The 20,191-nt window shown below is 40.4% G+C and overlaps 1 protein-coding gene across 3 annotated transcripts in view; it reads right to left on the reverse strand.

The window, feature by feature from the left end:
- Positions 1–20,191, reverse strand: part of RAMP3 (receptor activity modifying protein 3) — a 54,520-nt gene that overhangs the window by 25,200 nt on the left and 9,129 nt on the right. For 2 of the 3 annotated variants that reach the window (XR_008464908.1, XM_054191863.1), the window contains exons 2-3: positions 11,796–11,825; positions 8,939–9,071 (exon numbers count right to left, since the gene is read on the reverse strand). Coding sequence is in view for 2 of the 3 variants with exons in the window: in XM_054191863.1 (XP_054047838.1) it covers positions 8,939–9,071; positions 11,796–11,825 (163 nt within the window). In the remaining variant the exon portion in view is untranslated. The remainder of the gene's footprint in view (positions 1–8,938; positions 9,072–11,795; positions 11,826–20,191) is intronic. The other variant, XM_054191864.1, reaches the window with a different exon arrangement.

The following is a 20,191-nucleotide window of genomic DNA, read 5'->3' on the forward strand; positions in this document are numbered from 1 at the left end:
AGATCTTCAACATCTGTATAGAACATGGGTGGACTCCTTCGTCATCTTCAATGGGACTGAAGCCTATTGCTTCTGTTTATAGAATTCATTTTTGATCTAAAGGGTTCTGGGAAAACTACGCTGAGGCTGTACAGATAATAAAACAGTTGTTCAGCATGGGGACAGACCTTGGACCATGCTCACAGCAAAGCGGAGAATTCCACCAGGTACACACATATGTGCAATGAATCAGCTTCAGACATACAGCTAAAGAAAAAATTTGCCCTCTCCTATTCTGCTACGGACTGAAATTTAAAACTTTGGAAAAATCAGAATTGTAACATCTTCCAGGTGCCATAGAGAGTGCCACAGAGCCACTGCTTCACAGCAAATCAGGGGCTCTCTGGACTGTGAAGACAGGTTTGATGAGGTAAAAAGAAATGCAGGGATTGCATGAAGCATCCTGTTACACTCAATTATTTTTCTGAAACAGAAAAGCCAGATGCATTGCACGCACTACTTTGCTAGAAGTCTCTTCCAAAGCACAAATTGCTATTTTACCCTTGGCCTCTCAAATCCAAAGCTATTCCTTGGCTGGCAAACATAGAATGAGCGGCTGGGAGCTCCCAGGGTAGCAGGTATGTGACCTTATACACTTGTGAGATGACTGCTGCAACAGTAGTATCGGCTTGAAATAACAGAATACCTTACACCGAAACAGATGACACTTGACTAAATGAAAGCTAACAATTCATTTCAGTCCAATAGCAAATAAACGTTACTGAGGCTGGTCTGTGCCTTCAGGAAATGGTTGGAGGACTCAAACACTGGAAAGTACATATCAGCACTATCTTTTGGATATGTAGTTATCAACTGTTATTTCATTTATTGATTCAGCTAAAGAGAAGTACTCCATAGTTTGCTTCGGCGAGAAATTAGTTTGGGGATGCGCTCCTTAGACAACTCCAAGGTGGCATGCCTATGTGGAGCCTAGGTTTAAGAAAGGACTGTTGGAGTGACAAGATGCGTAAGGATACAAATCAGTTAAGTGTGCAGCAAAAGGCACGTACGAAACATGTAGGCATCCACTTCTCTCTGGTGAAAGAAAGCCTTTGAAGGAAGATCACTTTCTGGGCTCATTTGACATCACTGTCCCTAATGACATTAGAGAGAGACTCATCAGCTCTGCTCAGAGACAACAGGGTGCTCTCTTCACTACATCTTTCCCTGTCTAGAATAACGCAGCACCCTGCCCTCATTTTGGTTTCCCGATACACTTGCCTGAGTGATGGCAATAGGGGTTGCGTTCTTCAGTGGCATCTGCTGCCCAGAGCCCCAGCCACACAATCTGCATCTTCCACCCAAAAGAGGTTCCTTCTGACAGCTGAGTAAATTAAGCATCAACTCTTAACATTTCAATCAAAGAAAGGAGGTGGCCTATGACTAAATATCTATGTTACGTTCATCTTTGCTCTTCCTTTAGTAACCCCTTGATTATTTCTCTGTATTCCTACGGCCTAAGAATTTTTATTGCAGAAAAACTGCAAGCCCAATTCAATGTTAAGGAGGTCCACATACTTCTAAATAGACAAGGTGCTCGGTGGTACGTCAACAAAAAGAGTACGTGAATATCAGAGTGCAATGCTGTTAGCCCTATGGCTACCACTGAAAGTACTTTATTTCTAGATATAACGATGTAATAAAATCAGGAAAGCCGACTCGCTTGTGCTACAGTATAGTTCAATTTGGACAGGGTTTTTTTTAAGTGCTGTCTTTGAACGGAATTACTGGATGCCAATGCAAAAAGTAGTATAATTGCCTATAATGAATGCAATACAGTATTAACCAGTAGCAAAGATTAAAGTTAACCTGATGTGACTTGATTTCACATACTAAGTAAAACTTCATAATTAATCAAAGCCCTTTACTTATGTCTCTTTTTTTGGTATACATTGGTAATACAGCTTCATGCACTGACATGCCATATAGATCTGTATTTCTTACCTCTATAGTGTTTGCTCTTAAGCAGCCAATTAACCAGAAATGCATATATGGCATACAAAAGTCTTATTCTTATGGATTTTTCAAATTAATCTTTTTGGACTTTTGTGTGAGCAGATACCACATGCCTCCTTATAATCACTGTATTTTGCTCATTCATGTTTAAAGACTGAATGTTTTATCAAACTTTGTTTAAAGCATTTTGATGAAAAAAAACCCAAAACAATTAGAAATCATGGTAGCCCTTGAAATGAAAACAGATGGAACTTGAAAATTAACTAGAAAAAAGCAATTGCCATTCATGGAGGGCAACTGCAAAAGTTTTGTCCCAATATCTTAATCAATCAAGTGAGGCAAACAATTTTTACTTAACTATGTTAATAGCACGGTAAATGGTGAAGAAGAAGATGTAGGTGTAGTTACACAGACTGTTTTGGATGACTTACAAATGTGGGCTTATCTAAATCACATGCATTTTAACACTGGTGAATGCAAGATCCAGAAACAAACAATATACGTCACACAAGTCCCTCTGAGAAGGACTTAAAATCTTGTACAGGTCATAGAGCCTGTCCTCCTGAAATTACAAGGTAGCTAGGAGGCTGTGGTGGTGTGCTCTCCTCTTTCCCCCCTCCCCGGCTCCTGCTCAAGCCATAACCATCAGTGGGAGTTGTGATGAGTTGCACCTGGGGTTTGGGGGATGGCTGGCAACACAGTCAAAACACTGTGGGAATGGGGACCTAGACATCCTGTTGCTAGGCAAATATGACTATAGGTCAATTATCTCACTCTATAAATAGTGGACAGCCCAAGAGCCCTTTGAGCTCTCCTGCCTGGCAGCGGGTTGCACACCAGGATCTCCCCTGCAGTGGGGACACCCCCTCAAGGTTACTACTCGAGATTTAGGCACAACAGAGTCTCAGTAAGTGGTTAATAGCATGCTAACTTTGAAATCTTAGCTAAGTGATATAAAGGATTGATTGCGCATTATGTCCTTTAGACACAAACCGTTGACCAAGTCTGGGACTAGGATTGGATCCAGCCGCACCTAGACTCCTCTCTGAGAAGGAGTTTAGAAAGCAAGGGGGTCCTTTCTGAACCTCGGGACTCAACAGGAGGGCCTCCCTGACGGTTCTGTCCAACCCTGCCCTCTATGCAGTAACCAACCAAGTGTACCTTGCCATCAAATCTCATAAAACACTGACGCATTTACTATCAACTTTGTTAAATTGCTGTTTTATGTCAATAAATATTTCACTGCTTCTCTCCTGTTAATCACTCCGTCCGCAATAGAGGGTTAATGCAATACACAAATATTTTGGCAAAAGAAAAATGCTGAATACCCAGTAGGTTCAGAGGAAGAAATAGGGAAGTCTGTACGTAACACTATGCAAACTACTTCTGGGTGAAATATTCAATTCTAGACTGGAATCCACTCTCCAAAAGAAAAGCTGCCAAAACTTGGAAGGGTTCAAGAAGTCTGAAATAGATGCGTTATCATGACAAGCTGTAAAACTTTGACCTTAATTTATCAAAAAAAAAAAAAAGTGATTGAGAGGTGACTTAAAAGCGATTTGGTTGTATTTAATTGGGAAAAAAGAATTTCTGACAACAGAAGAAATTTTACCGTATCAGGGAAATACATAAGAAGGTATAATCACTGGGAACTGGAGTCAGGCAAGCAGATGAGAAATAAGACACATTGTCTTCTGATTGTGAACTGGACAGTGAACCCTTAGGAACAGATGTATAACAGATCAATACTAATTTGATATCTTTTAAATGAAGAGTTGATGCCTTCTCATAAGATACTTGTTCACTCTTACAGGGTTTAAACAATGACTAGTGGGCAGATTGCGTGGCCTGTATTAGTCAACAGTGCAGACCAGATGGCCATAGACATCCCTCTGGCCTGAAAATTACTGAAATGCTAGTAACTACACTCAGAAACATTTGGAAAATGGGGACGCAGAACAGAGAGGAGATATGAGTGCTTGGGAGCAGATCAAAAACTTCATGACACCGAGAACCAGCACAAGGCACATTGCGGTCCCGTATTTCCACAGGGGTTAGGGCTGGGGGAGACACAGGGATTTGTTTAGAGACTGTTTGTTCTAGCTAAATTGTTTCCAGGATCTAGTTAGAAGTATTTAGAAAATCCTTTCATTAGCTAAGAATAGAAAGTAATCTACGCAACTACAATAAGCAACATTTTTTCAGCTCTGGGTACTCCCATCTTCATCTGGCCACTTGCTTCAGGAATTAGTCATACGTGGCCTCTTGACTACAGCCCCAGTGTAACCAGACCAGGATTTATCACACAGAGCACGGTGAAAAAAATGTGACAATTAATAATGGGCTTAGGTTTGTGGACAGTAGCAGATTTTATATATTTAGCTGCAGTTGCTAAATATTAAGAAAATAATACAGAGGTATAATATATCTAAGTTATCTATATCGCATATAATACAAAAATATATATGTTATTATAAATATATAAAACATAAGAGAAATATTACACATTAAGAATAAAAAGCTCTCTGTAATTTCCAGTCTTCTGGGGAACAAAAATTATATTCGCTTTTGATAACTCCTCATAGCTTTCACCCACACTTCAGTCTCGGCTTATTCACGTGCCATGTATCATAATTTCCTGTCATTTAAACGACCAAGTCGCATTTCCATCTTCAGGGCTCCCTCTGAACAGCCTAAAAGCATCAGCAAAACTGTGAACAGCTGATCTCCTCCTCTTTTGTCAATGAATGTCTCCAGCTGCTTTTTGAAGGTTATACCTTTCTGGTAAAGTGTTTCTGGTTGTCCTTCATATTCCAGTATCCCAGCAAGTACCACTGAAACCCACCACATCTAAGTAACTTATAATATTTTAAAATGCCATTTTGATCCCTCATCATATTTAAGCTTTCAAATACCTTTGGACAATCTGACCCAGAGTATTTGCATCCTAATTTCTGTATGGATCCTCGCAGAAAAATGTGAAAAATAAGAACGAAACTTTCTCCTGATAGTGCTTCTGTAAAGCTTTACCTGAAATTTTACAGTTTATATGCGATCATTAGACATTTCCAGCAAGATCAAAATCAGCTATGGAAGCTAAAACTCTTATACTGGCTTCCAGTACCAGTTGCCACACATGAAAGCCTCGTCTGTTTAAAATCTGTCAAAAGGCTGCTTTTTAAAGAAAATTAGTTTGTTAAGAATAAAGTCAAGAAACAAGTAACAGAGCTGTCAGAAAATCGTACCGTATAATTAAGTTACAGCAAATTGAAGTCACTGAAATCTCTCTCATGATTTTGTGTTTGGCCAAACAGTGAAGCAATGCAGATGATACAGGTGGGGCAGAGAATGGCTTGAGAGCAGCCGTGAGGAGGACTTGGGGGTGCTGGTGGATGAGAAATTGGACATGAGCTGGCAATGCATGCTTGTAGCCAAGAAAGACAACCCCATCCTGGGCTGCATCAAAAGAAGTATGGCCAGCAGGTCAAGGGAGGTGATTCTACCCCTCTACTCTGCTCTGGTGAGACCCCACCTGGAGTATTGCATCCAGCTTTGGAGTCCTCAACACAAGAAGGACATGGACCTGTTGGAATGGGTACAGCAGAGGGCCACAAAGATGATCTGGAGCACCTCCTGTATGAGGACAGGCTGAGAGAGTTGGGGTTGTTCAGCCTGGAGAAGAGAAGGCTCCAGGGAGACCTTGTAGCAGCCTTCCAGTACCTAAAGAGGGCCTACAGGACAGATGGGGAGGTACTCGTGAGCAGGGAGTGTAGCAATAGGACAAGGGGTAACGGCTTTAAACTGAAGGAGGGTAGATTTAGATTAGATACTGGAAGAAATTCTTTACTGCGAGGGTGGTGAGGCACTGGAACAGGTTGCCCAGGGAAGTTGTGGCTGCCCCATCCCTGAAAGTGTTCAAGGCCAGGCCGGATGGGGCTTTGAGCAGCCTGGTCTAGTGGGAGGTGTCCCTGCCCATGGCAGGGGCGTTGGAACTACATGATCTTTAAGGTCCCTTCCAACCCAAACCATTCTGTGATTCTATAATTGCTATTTACAATCCCATAACCAAGGACAGCCATTTAACCTGAAGAGCTAAAACTCCTCCATAAAACAAAGAGTTTAGATAAGAAGCAGATTTCCATAAATGATTACATTTTGATATAAGATACAAAGCGAAATTTTGCAAGATCTTTGTAACTGAAAAGCACTATGCAGAAATTACTGTATGAAAAAACAGTTTGCTTCATACAAAGCTCACAGTTTAAACCCACCATCTGATCAGGTTGACTAATTTTTACTGCTGGAGGCCAGATGTAAACTAATACCACCAGGCTTAAATATCTGAGTTTTAAGCGACCATGGCTAGAAATACCATTTTTTCATTAATTTGTCAGAATACTCCAAATAAAGAAGTGTTTCAGTCCCATCTGTCAGGGTTCCTCCAATAAGCTGGAAGAAATTAGCCTATATGCTTATTATCTAAAGCATGACATGAAATTACAATGTCGGTTCTCAAAAGAGTAAAATTCTTAAAGGCAGATGTAAATGTGCTGCTTCTTCAGTGCAATGAACCCTTAAGATAAGTTTGTAATCAGAGTGATAATGCTTGACTAATACTTGATTCAGGAAATAAATTCCAAAACAAATTCCTCCCTCTACTCTCTCCTAAGCTAGAGCTTGAAATACAAGTGACAGAAAGACATTTTTAAAAAACTATATTATATAAAAATGTGAAAGATTTTTGTTTTGGAAGAGGCTGCAATTCTACTTCTGGTACTGCACATGGGGAAATATGAGAAAAAGCCTCAGTCTGACCGATTTCTTCAGACAAAACAATCTCCTAGATAGGCAAGGATTTTCTTGTACAGGGAATGAAAATGACACCAAAGGGTAAGTGCGATCGGAAAGGATAAAAGCAAGGTGGATTCTGAACTCTTAATTGAAAATCAGGAGAACTCAGAGACTTCAGTCACCTCCAAACCTTGAAAAAAATCTCACACCAAAATATTTAAACTTTTGAAGACATTTTAGCGCAAGGCTTGCAAAAATCTGCCTGCTTCTTCACCTGCATTAACAAAGGCAGAGTTTAGTATTTTGACTCCTGTAGGTACCTTTCTTTCTCTGCTGCAAGTAGTCCCATTAGTTAAGGACACTTACCAATATGAACAAGATATCAACAAAGAACTCTGTTTTCTGATTATAATACAATTATAATGAAGATCAGATGGAGCAAAATTACAGTGCTTCCTTCAAAATAAGTCAAACAACTTACGCCTAGATGAGTTGCAAAATTAAAATTATTGCCCCATAACGCACAGATATTTGTTAAATAAATTTAGCAGTACCTGCATTGCAACGATTTTCTTTTCCTTTGTATGCTAACAATTCTTTGTCAGATTTGAATGCAATTTCTGCAAGCTGGATAAAAAGGGCTTACCTCCTCTTGCTCTTCCCCACAGTTGGAGAGAGCTGCATGAGTGCATCTTTCACTCCAGTGCATGTGTTTTAAGAAACTATCTTTTTAAAGGTTGTAAAGTCATCTAGGGTGTGCAAATAAAAGCACTAAGAAGTAATCGCATCCAAGTTGTTAGTGTGCTGTCAGATTATGAAACATTATCAACATTATCAGGTGGGACATGTCAACACGGGTGTCAGCGGTAAGAGACACATGGGGAACTGCTGCAGCATAGCACAGCAGTCCAACATTTTGTTATCTATCGTATCTACTGGTGATCAGCTAGTTAAAATCTTGCATAAGGTGACTGCAAAATCTTGCATCACGTGAGGTGATACTAAATAGGAGACAGGACCAACGATCATATGAGACAAGAACATATCCGGGGCTAAATGGCGCCGTTACAGGTGTGGTGACAGCTAGCTTGTGGCTCCCCTGCCTCTGGGGCAGCCCCAAAAATGGCACCAGCGCAGCTTCAAATCCAGGAAGATGTTCTGCTTCAGGCTGGCTCATACCACACCAGAGCTAATTCACTTGAGTCTCGTTTTCTGAAGTGCTGAACACCTGCAGTTTCCTCTGATTTCAGTTGGTGCAGAGGGTACTCAGCGCTTCCGAAAACCAAACATTATGCATGAGTAGACACGCTCTGAAGAACCAGATGCTCCACAAAGGCCAAAACTGCCACCACTCACAGAAGCCCTGTGAGTCTCCTCCAGAGCAGAGTCTGAAGTGTGCAGCTTCAGAGAGAGATGCTCAAATACCTCCAGCAACTACAGAACAGGAATAGAGAGAAGAAAATAATAATGCCACCCTCGCTACTGTTAGTCTTGCAGTATTTTAGACATCTGAACAAGATGGGTGGTGCTCACTCTCTCCAAGTTATCTGGCAGGCAAAGAAACAAACTGCAGCAGTTTCAATAGGCCGAATCGTTTTACATTTGGACAGGACAATTTCACACAAGAGGTGGATTGCTGAAACAGCGTATGAGGAAATATTCCTGTCATTTCAATAAAAGAAGGAAATCTGTTGCTACCATCAGAGAAAACAGAATAGCGTAATCGTAAAAGCACATCGCTTCAGTGGTTTCACAGTAAAAAAAAAATTAAAATTATTTAAGTAACATTTGCCTAAAATGCACAGAAATATCAACTAAATATAAACACAACTGCCTGAGGTAAAAAGAACAGCAGATAGTATCGATTAGCCCACTGCTTAGTTTTCATTGAAGCGCTCTATATTGTGCACTCTCTGAGTTAAGAGCTGGCTCTCTCTGTGCGCGTGAAGCCATTCTGCAGGGACTTAAGAACTACAGCTTAGCCCTCTGCAACTGGCAACCAAATACAGGAGGATTTCAATTTATCTGGAACACAAATGCATCAGGGATATATTAGGGATGCAGGCATTACAGTGTTTTTCGTATGTGATCCTTTTTTTCAAGGACAAACACCAAAAAGGTGAGAACGATCAAAACCAAAACTGACTCTTACATGATAAATTCTGTCAGGTTGCACCATTTTTTAGAGTCCACTTTCTTCATCATCTCTTCAAAGGATTTTCCACAGGCAGGCAACTTTTCTAACATGAGAGATTCATTGCAGAGGTTAGTCTGTTGACGTGCACCTAGGTAAAATCAGAAAGCACCTTAAAACTCAAACACTGAAATAGAAGAAGCACGAACACATCACTCACAAACTCCTTCACATAATTCTGCTTGTCACCTACACTGTTGCAAACCTAACATTCAGCTTTCTAGACAATTTTCTAGACAAAATATACCTTTACATAAATTAATTAAAAACATAACTTAATATCACATACTATAGGTTACCATATATAGTATCATCTTTTAGACAGAGCATAGAGGAACATACCTAGTCACTTTTCTGATCTTACTTAGCTTCTACTCATGCTAATTTATTACTGTCTGTTTGCATCTATAGTTAAAAGCTGACTGGAATTACTGATCACGTACTTCAGTGTAGAAAGCACTTCTCAAGCCTATACAGATCTGTCCCACTGAACTAACCATATGACTGTAAATGAACTTGGATGTCGGAAACAACTGTATATCTTACCAGCTAAAGGGCTCAAAATCCCACAGTCACAATTAAGCTTTGTTTTTTAGTATATCTTTAGTATATATTAAAGGAATTCTCTACCATTATCTGATGTTGATGTTACAAGCATGCGGCTACTTGCAAAGAGTTAATCCTGACTTGAGCAAGTCCCTATCTTTTGCAATCACTAATGGCAACTCCACAATATTTAGAGTCAAAGTCAAAGGTCTTTCTCATCCAGCCTACACCCGCATTGAAATACAAAGATAGTATTTTGACACCATCCTATGATTTCTTATAAAATTAAAACTCAGAAAAAATTCTATTGAGACTAACTAAAGCATTTGATTTTAATAAGGCTGAAACACTTTGTCTTGACTTAGTTAAATGTGTCTTGCTTTACCTTTATAATTTTCCTGTTTTGATTGCTCTGTTATATACAAAATGCATACATTTTGTAAAAAATTACCTGTAAGCATATGTATGTCAACATATTTAATATAAATGCCTAAATTAAATTAGTCAGAAAAAAAACAGTGTCGTTTCTTCTTTTTACAGCAGTACAAATCTGAGAAAAGGATTTAACTGAACAAAACTGCAACCATAACAAACCTCTTAGGAGGTGTCAGGCAACCCTCCTGAGAACTCTGGAGGAACAGCTTTTTTTAAGAATAAAGCCAAGAAGAACAGAACACTTCGTCCTTTTTTAATCATACAGAAAACAAGTCTAAGTAGAATCAGGTCTCGCACCTTTTTCATCTGAACTTACATTTTTACTCAGACCCTATTTACGCCAGTGAGAGGAGGTATTTCTTTTCCTTCTATTAGTTACTTTGAGAGCAGGATCCCATCATTGCTGAAAGAGCTGGCGGTTTTAATTTTACCTGGTGACAGCCAAACACGCTGCCAGGTGAAGTGAGGTCAAAGGCATGCAAGCCTTCACTTGAAGAGAAGTCAGGCGCAGTCCTCACCCTCAAAAGGGCCCCGTTCCTCACTATTTAGTCCAGAAAACTTAAGGCAAGATGACTGGTTTCAGGCTTCACATCATGACCCAGCCATCGATCAGAAACTTGAACACCTCCATTCGAAATGGGCCATGTGATTGCAAAACAGGCTCAAGTGCACATTAAGTGTCTCACCCATGAAGGAGATGGCTCCTCCGGAGCCCAGGCAGGAACACCTTGCAATTTAACTCCAACTACCGTAGCCGACTCTTTAGTTGGGGAAATCAATGACACAGTGATGCCATGTGCCAAACGAGAGACAAGCTGTCACATCTGACCAAAGAAATTACTTTGCTTTCACGTGCTTTCCAATGGTAGCAGACCCATAACCGGACAGCATACGTCACCTCTGAAACGCCAAGCCTACTATTTCATACGGACCACAAACCTCTCCAGGCATATGGCCGACTCACTGGGACTTGACCCTACCTACCTCCTTCACCACATCTGATTGTCAGAGCTCTTAGAGCTGACACTAAGCCTTCATCCATGTCAGAAAAAAATCACAACTACAGTTAATCACCAGTGATAGAAATGATGAAAGTTACAAAACAGCGGCAGTGCAATTTTGTCCTTGGGAAGTTAACATGATAGCATGGACCCTGCCCACGTAAGCTTCCCCACCAATTCATCTGGCAGCTGCAGCAGTTATACTCTTCATGGCTAGATTTGCACATGAATGTTAAGGCTGGGCAGAATTCAAACCCAGATATTAAAATTGCATAGCTGGCAACCTAAATCCTACAATGATGCTTTGACAAAAGTTAGGCAAAGCTGCCTTCCCTGGCAGGGTATTCTGAATAGCCAGCTATCACTTGATTTATATCCCTATAAATCCAACAGAATACAAGTTTCTCCTCCATTACGTCATGTGCGTTGACAATTTACTTCAGGCCCTTCCCAGCGAGGTATTTAAATGGATTTTCCATGGCTTTGGTATTTTTGGTTGGCTCTCTTTAGAGCTTCAGTATTTCGGAGGCTTATAGAAAAAGCTCTGATAAAGTCATTTGACGGGAACAATCTGATGACATCAGAGTTTCTGTCTGAATCCCTGGACAAAGGGGTTACAAATGATGAATAATTCTACACTTTTACCATCTCTATTGAGACTGACCGTTACAAAACACTACAACACTTTCTGTTCATGCAGTCGATGGAGAAGACCAGTTGTAAAAAATGCATGACGGTTGCCCAATTGAAATGAGATAGGATGAAAGCGCTTCTCAAATGGCTGCCATTAACAAAACAGAAACTGAAGTTTGAATTTTAGAAGTAAAGCTCACCTGTGAATCCAAGCATCACTAGACCATTAACTAGGGGGGGGAAAAAAAAAAAAAAAGAGATGAGTTAGATATCTCCATACATACTATTATATAAGAGAATTAGTGCAGATACAAGCAAACTTCAGTATAATTTAGATTTCAACAGAATACTCAAACTGTTCATTCAAACATTAGTTTCAGTTTTATTACAGAATGTGCCTGAATGGGAAAATAAACATTTAGAGAAGGTTATGTTTATAAATTTCTTTTTAATCTGTCTTTTAAATGGCTGACTCATGCAGAGTTGTTACGGGTCTGCCCACACCACTTCTTTCCTGTAGTTTACAATGTTAAGGATTAGGGACAGGGAAATTTTTACTTTAAGCTTCTTGAGGGTGAAAAAGTTGGAGAAGATAACACATTCACTCGCAATGTAGGTGAACCACACATTCTAAAGTGTAGAACACAAAAAAAAAAACAAACATCCTTTTGCTATTAAAATTAAGCAAGCACAGAATCATAAACAAGCGTGTACTCCGTTCATTTGGAAACATAACACTGTGTTTCATGGTCTCCACCCTTTGCACAGTGGAGTCATACATTTTGAAAAATGTTACACTGAAAAGCCATAAGCTTCTCATGCGGACATTATGCTAACACAGGTATGTCGAAAGAGCATCCGAATGGAAACGCAGGCTACACCAACAGGAGGAGTCTTCTGATCAGCTATTTGCAGTACATCCAGATGGACTAAATTAACAGAAGCCCAGTGTTTGCACAGCTCCAGCCACACTTAGGATTTTGCAAATATAGCCGAGGGATGTGGCTTTAATTATTTTTGATGTACCACTAAAAAAAAAAAAAAATTGCTGACAAATCTTTATAGTGTTAACCTTGCATCAGAAATGAAATTACTAATTTCACACAGACGGCGGCCTCCTTGTTTATACGCTATGCGTCACTCCAGTAAAATGAATCAAGATAAACGTAGCAGAACATCAGTCCCAATCATACTGATATAGACTGTGCATTCATTGAGATATGCCAAGCTCTCAACTGAGTTAACTGCAAATTGTTGTGTACATCTATCTGAGAAGAATTTAAACCCTTTTAATGAACATATTTTTTCTGCTCGACAGGCATTAACCTCTGTCTTAGTTACTAATGAGCCAGAATGTACTGAAACTGAAGAGAGGGAATCCAAGTATCACAAAATTCTGCTGCATCCAAACTCACAGAGCTGAAACTCCATTATACACTCTGATGGCTGTATCTCTTTCACAAATAGAGCACTTTTCTTTCCAGGCTATTAGCTGTTATACCAGTAAACATACTTGAGTTGCTGGGTAGGTTTTTTTCTTTAATCCTCACTTGAAAATGTGCCTTATCAACTGCAGAAAACTGAAGTTCAAATTAAAACCACACACTTCAGGAGAAAGACAAACCCACCCATTCTGAGGAAACAGTTTAGACACACGAAGGTGCCCCAGATGCTCCCATTGAAGACCACAGGCTGCACCCCCAATTCTTACTCTATCAAGTCACTGATCTCTAAATCCTTCACAGTTATTGCTGCAGTAATCCTCACACGACCACGGTGAGGCAAATAAAACAGGATTTACAACACAAGAGAACCAGTAAGAAAAAACAACGCACCCGTGTTTTACAGAGGAGAGGCTGAGTGACTACCCCAGTGTCAGGCAGGGAAGCTGTGATAAACCAAGTACTGAATGAAGGCTCACAGGTTTGTGCTCACAAATCCCCCTGCTCACAGGAAAACGTGCTTTTTGCATTTTCTGATCCAGTCGTAACAAAGTAACACAGGATGTTTTGCACCTATCGTCAAACAAAAGAGTCCAGATACCTTCAGAGAAGGGTAAAACAACAATCCAGACCACCATTTGGGCTATCAGGTCCACCTCTCTGTTTTCTTTATTCCTAGATATTCAACGCATAATAAAGATTTAATCAGGAGACCACAGTTTGTTGGCCGTGATAGTTTACACAAGAAGTATGACCTTTCCAGAAGCTCTTTTAAGAAGGGGCAAATTCAGCCTATTCCTTCAAAGACTGATGCCAGATGCCATCACATTTTCTAGATACACGGAGGAGGCAAAGTGGGTCACAGTGTTGGAAGGTGTTGCCACCATGATCCCAAAAATAAACAGGTGTGATACACTCCTACCTGAACTAGCATCTAAGGGAGGGAAAAGGGGGTTCAGTTTAACTGTACCAGTTGCCTGCAGGTTTAACCATGTTAATAATGGACCACAGCCATGGCCTTTAACTTTTTATTTTCTCCATCCACTGTAGCAGCGTGTATGATGGCCCCTAGCATTAGTGGAACCAGATGTGAAGGGACCACCAAGCTTATAGCCAGCACAAGAGGTGAAGGAAAGCACCATCAAACGAAAGATGAGGAAAAACAGGTTTTAAGAGCCTTTGGAAAGAGAAAGAAAAAGAAAAGATAAGCAAAATAGGATAAAGTAACAGAAAATAAGGAGACCAAGAAAAATCCAAGTTTTTATTAACAACCTACTTCAAAATCTTGTATATGGAAAAAAAAAAAAGAAAATCCAGTCCAAGACTTCAGCCTTCACTTCAGCCTCTTATTATCTACTCTCTACTCTGTTTTTGTAAACAGACATTCTTCTGACATTAAAAAGGGAATTCAGAATGCAATACGTAAATTCTCTTTTGTGATACATGAGAGGGTAACTGTCCTATAATTTTTCAAGTATATAAACTTCTGCTTTTCTGTGAAATGGATAAATATTTCTCAATGTTTATTTTTCTGTTATAATATTATTATTCACTGGTATTTTTTTTCCAGAGGCTTAGAAGTAGCACTGAAAGTCTCTGTAATGCAACTACTTTATAAATCTGAAGCAGCATATGAATTGCTGTGTGTTCTTCCTACTCCACGTTCCTCCAAACACTTTGTAAAAATACTTTTGAAAACCTTGTGTAAGTATATAAGGGAAACGTTAGAATATTATTTAACCTTGCCTGAACATTTCTTCAGGGTGCTGCAATTACTGACAGGACAGTAAGCTTTCTGAGCAGCTCCAATACTTTCTCAGAATACAGATATCAAATAATTCTGGTTTTACCTGACCACTGTATGCAGCTTTTCACAAGCAATTACAACAGTGTAATCCTATGTATATTCTTCTAAATTTGCGATGTCCGATTCAAAAACATATTTTTATCAATCATAATTTTCATAAGAAAAAAAGAACATATAATGACCTCACGTCAAGACCCTATTTCTATACCTCTTCTTAAAGACAATCCTGCCAATTACCATCATCTAATCTTTAACTATATGTCAGGACATCAGACCTATATTGGAAGTTATGCACTAAAAAAAACCACCTGTCAGTCTGCAGAATCTGAAGTTTTATTGATAGCAGCACGTTACTGTGCAAGAACTGCTCTGACATACAGTTCAAGAAAGCAATTAAAACCACAGTTTTAAATGGCAGCTGCTTCTCTGCAGTCGTGCACCTATGATTTGTTGGAAACACAGGAGAGAGATTAATACTCCATTAATATCATTTTGTCATACTGATCAAATCTCATTACGCACATTCCTTTTATAAATCTGCTTTTAAATACTGAAGAGATCAACCTTACAGAAGTGTACCAATGTTTCTCCAGGTGTTCGGATGTTACATAAAGTTACCTATTGCATAGGTAGTATTAAAGATCATGTTAAATTCACCGATCTTTTATGTAAACCCCAAGTTATACCATTACAGGTTTTCTGGCAGGAATGCACAGACATTTCAGAGTATCCAACGCGCATGAGACTCCAATGGAAATAACCTCACCTATGCTCTGACACAATGTCAAGAGGCATCCCGCTGCATCAGAAAAACACTGGTTATGGTTGGGGTAGGGTTTCTTTATTATCTGTCTTCGGGGGCATTTACAACCTCAAGAGCCTCACACATCACTAGGGTCTGTATGAACACAGAAGGGAAAGATGAGCTACCACAGCCTGCCTTCCAATGACTTCTCTAAAAGCCCTCTGTGGGGAGCAAGTCCCAGTATGTGGCCAAGACACCTCAGACTCTGAAGAGGCTGAGCAATCCTAAACCTTGATGGGAAAGCCCACAAAGGTCCCACGAAGGATTGAGGCCCCCTGATTTGAATAATAGGACTGTAAGACAAAACAGTTTCTTCAAATATATTTCATCCAACTCACTTTTTTCCCCTGCATAATCTCTATACCTAGCTTCAGCCAAATACCATCAGTAAACATTTTTTGAAGGCACATGTCTCTCTTCCAATTCTGCATCTCGTTAGGGCACACAGTTTCGTATTGCCTGCTTGAGCACAGTGCTGGCAGGAGGGGCAGAGATGGACCAAGTCAGGGTATGGTCATGAAGATAGGAGTGCAGAAACTAGTCCCAACAGTAAGAGAAACAGGTGAATAAACTTACCGTTTCTGTCCTTCCTGCTAGAAGCCAAGGTTTGCTACACCTGCCGTCAGAAGAAAAGGGGCTGACCCTTAGCTAGTAGTCCATTAAGGAGCTCGCTGACATATGTTGACTGACCAGACATGATAACTGAGTTACTGAAACAGATTTGGCTTAACACCCACAGTGCCACTGCCTGCAACTCGGAGGGAAGAGTCTTAATACAGATAGCTACCTACAGGGCTGCAGAAGCTTGAAGCAATGTATTACTCAGCAGCCACACAAGAGACCTTGCTCAAGTGCCACAGGGAGCTGGCTGGCCCTCCCCCTGCTGCAGCCTGTGCTTACAGATCTAAGCTTTTATCCTTACTGCCCTTATAGGCCTACTTTGTATCCCCACAAACTGCAGCTCTGGGTTATTTTTTAATTATTATAATTATTTTTTATATTTGCTTCTCTGAGCCCAATTCTTATTCCAGCTAACCACAGCAGGGCTTTAAACCCTGAATAGAGATAATAAAGTGACAATTAGCACGAAACTGCTATATAGATGGGCAAAGCATAAACTGCTATGAAAAAGTCTGAAGCACACTCAGGAAAAAAAAAAAAATAAAAAATCGGAGACAAGTGGTGATGAGCTGGGGTGACCTCAGCACCATCCCCCAGGATGGGCAGAGCCATGGGTGGGAAACCGGCTCCATCAACAGCTCCGACGTGGCAGGGAGTGCAGATAGCAGCAGCAGGAGATAGTGCCAGAGATGGGATGGGAGACAAGGCAACCCAGTACGTAGGTCTGGATCACATACAGGAAAACAGCCAGTAAGCCAGGACCACTTATGGTGTAGCTCAGGGCACGATGGGGGACCCAGGTCCATACATGGGGGCAAAGGGGGACCCAGTTCAGGGCACTGTTAATGCACTGAGAGTCCTGATAGCACGTCAGCAAGCAGCCAGCAAAGCACAGCCTTCCACCCAGGCTTAATGAACATGATTCAAAAACTGGTCCAGCTGGATACCTCTGCTGCTACACAGTGAAATGCATGCATATATTTATAGGGAAAATGAAACATATCTTCTCAGGTGGCCCCCCCTCAGAGAGAAAGCACACGTGAGTGATCGTATTGTTTCAAGTCTAGAGGCTGTTGCAAAAGTACATAAAGGATAAATAAGACTATTGGTACAAAACCTAAAGCCCCACCTGCCCATCTTTAAATAACCCTCACTACAATATATATGTCTCAGAAGGTCATCTTTTGTTCTCAGTTACAAACTGTCCCTTTGACACTTTTCTTTATAAGAGGATCAGGACGGGGAGAGGGGGACAGGACGCAAGAACGTCATCACATAGTGTGAAAGCAGCCAAGGAAATGAGGCAACTGAAGTTCACGGAGCCAGGCAATGACAGGAACCCAACACAAAGGAAGGATGCCAGGAATAAACAGAAGCTTGCAGTAAGTATACTACTTGCATTCAAAATTGGCCCAGAAAAAAAACACGCCTCAGCACATGGAGGCAGGGGCAAGGTAAACCTGTTGGCAGGGTGGACGGATCTGTCCCCATGTCCAAGAACCTATCTAGAGAACTAGCGTAACACAGAAGTCAGCTTTGCATTATCCGCTGCTTTGATGCTGAATTCTTTTTAACACTTCTTTTTTTCTTGCGTCAACTACATGGAAGATGTATATTAGCCATGGAAACGTAATATTCAAAACTAAAAGCGCTGTTCAGTGCTGTACTTTTATCACAGTTTGAGGCATTACATTATTGCTTTTGAATTGGTAAGGTAATTCAGACAGTTAACAATTTTGGACATTAGAGTCTTCTTCCTGCAGAGCAAGAAAAGCATGAAAGGAAGCAATTTAAGCTTTTTCATTTCATCAGTGCAAATCAACGGGGAGCATTACTGAGGCCATCAACTGTTCCGTCTCCTGTTGGTTCAGAGTTCCCCAGCTTTCCAGTGACTGCAAAGAAATGTGACAATTATTCTGAACTCATACTTCAATTGGGAATTTTTCAGAGCAGGAATACAAATAATTGTCCTTTACATTCCTTTGTGAAGTTCTCAAATCACTGCTGGCAGCATATAAATAACACTTCACAATTTCTGCACCGCCTATGTCTACTTCCAGAGGTGTTGGATGGGGTTTCTGCTACTTTGTTTGAAACCAGTAAGTTTTATTTAAATAAACATAAAACCAGTATGTTCTATTTAATTATTTCTTTATTAAATGTTAATTAGTTATTTGTTAAATAAATATTTAAATTAAGCATACCGGTTCAACAACACACTTAGGGAGGGGATTACTTAGCAATCGACCAAATGCTAAGATGTGTATTCGAATAGAGGCTGTGTGACTCGCCCTGAAATGTGATGTTTTCTTCACCTCTTTTCTGTCCTGTTATGTTTTTGATGAAGCACATATAAAATGGTATTTTTTACAGCCGCTGACTTTCAGACAGTAGATGAACTAGATATTCCAACAGCAGAATCAATTGCTTGAAGTAAACTCTGTTGACATTCTTTTAGAAGAGTGATATAGACAAATGTGCTCCTTGATAGAAGTCCCAACTCACGATCCTTCCAGAGAGTAAAACTGAAGAAGAATAAGAGGAGATCCTTAATTTTTAGCCTAGAAAGAAATTTGTGGCATTAGCAACTCTTTAAAGATGACACTTGACAACAACGCAGGGACCACGACCAAAGCAACGGAAGAACATGATGATCTCTCTCTGCCTGTAAGATAATTGTGAAATGTGTCTGTCATGTAAGTCATGGGAAAGATACATCAACAAATGAGGCAGCATAGTTCAGATTTATTCCCCTCAAAAGGCCAGACAGCTTGCAATTACTGCAGAGAGACACACACCCCTAGTCCGCAAGCAAACTGTGACAGACACTGAAGTTGGTCATCCCCACGCAGGACCTCAGTCTGGCACTGTGCCACCTGATCACCTGGAAGCACATATTTGACCTAATGGGTGATCATTATTGTAACCCTGTTGCTTGCCGTTAGTCAAAAAGGTAGGAAAACACAAAAAAAAAATGTGATGTGACATAAGGTTTCCCTGTAACAAGGACACATAAGGTCAGCACAATACTGACTTTACTCTATACCTATACTGACTTTACTCTATACCTATCCACCTGGGAATGAGTATAAAAAAAAAAAAAAGTGTCCCTCAAGACAAATAAGAACTCTAATATGTTCCTGTGGAGTAGCCTGAAAGAGAAGCCAAGCAACTTTTTTTTTTTTTTTTTTAAATAACCTTGGGAAGGGGAAATGACCCATGAAGGTTTCACAGACGAGGGTCACGGCACACTCCCTCCTGAGGAAGTGTTTAAAACCATGGGATACTTGAAGACATTAAAAGTCTCTTCTTCCCTTGACAGGTAGAACATTTAAATCAAGATACTGCCATCACAGAAGGCCTGGGAAAATATTTTTTTTCCTTTTCTGACCAGACAACAAAAATCCCCACTCTGCACATCCACCTTCTGTTGATGCTGCATGTACTCCTCTTGCAGACTCCTAATGCTGTTACATACCGTGTTATCTCATTACATCAACATAATTTCAGTGGAGTCATGCTTTCAGTGAACTCTACATCTACCCTGAAATACTAAGCTGGCCTGACCATTCAGTTGTGGGTTGTTTTTCTTCAGAGCTCTGGATACTCAACTACATGATCACAGAATATTTTAAATGACATATCGCCATGAAGAAGTCACAAGAGCAATAACACACTAACAAAATCTCAGAGCTTCACGTGTCTACTTATACTGTTATATATGTACCCGCTCGTAGTAGGTGTGCATGGCTCTTCACAATAGCATCCTTGTTCCAAGGAATAAACACTGAAAACAGATCCTCGCCAGCCGGGCACGGCAGCATAATCCCTGCACACCGTAATTTTCCCTGGACAGATACCCACATAGGAAACTGCACAGCAGCAGACTGGCATAGGAAATTACTTAGGCCAATCCTGGAG

The sequence above is a fragment of the Rissa tridactyla genome, chromosome 2 (genome assembly GCF_028500815.1).
Source record: "Rissa tridactyla isolate bRisTri1 chromosome 2, bRisTri1.patW.cur.20221130, whole genome shotgun sequence".
Lineage (NCBI taxonomy): Eukaryota > Metazoa > Chordata > Aves > Charadriiformes > Laridae > Rissa > Rissa tridactyla.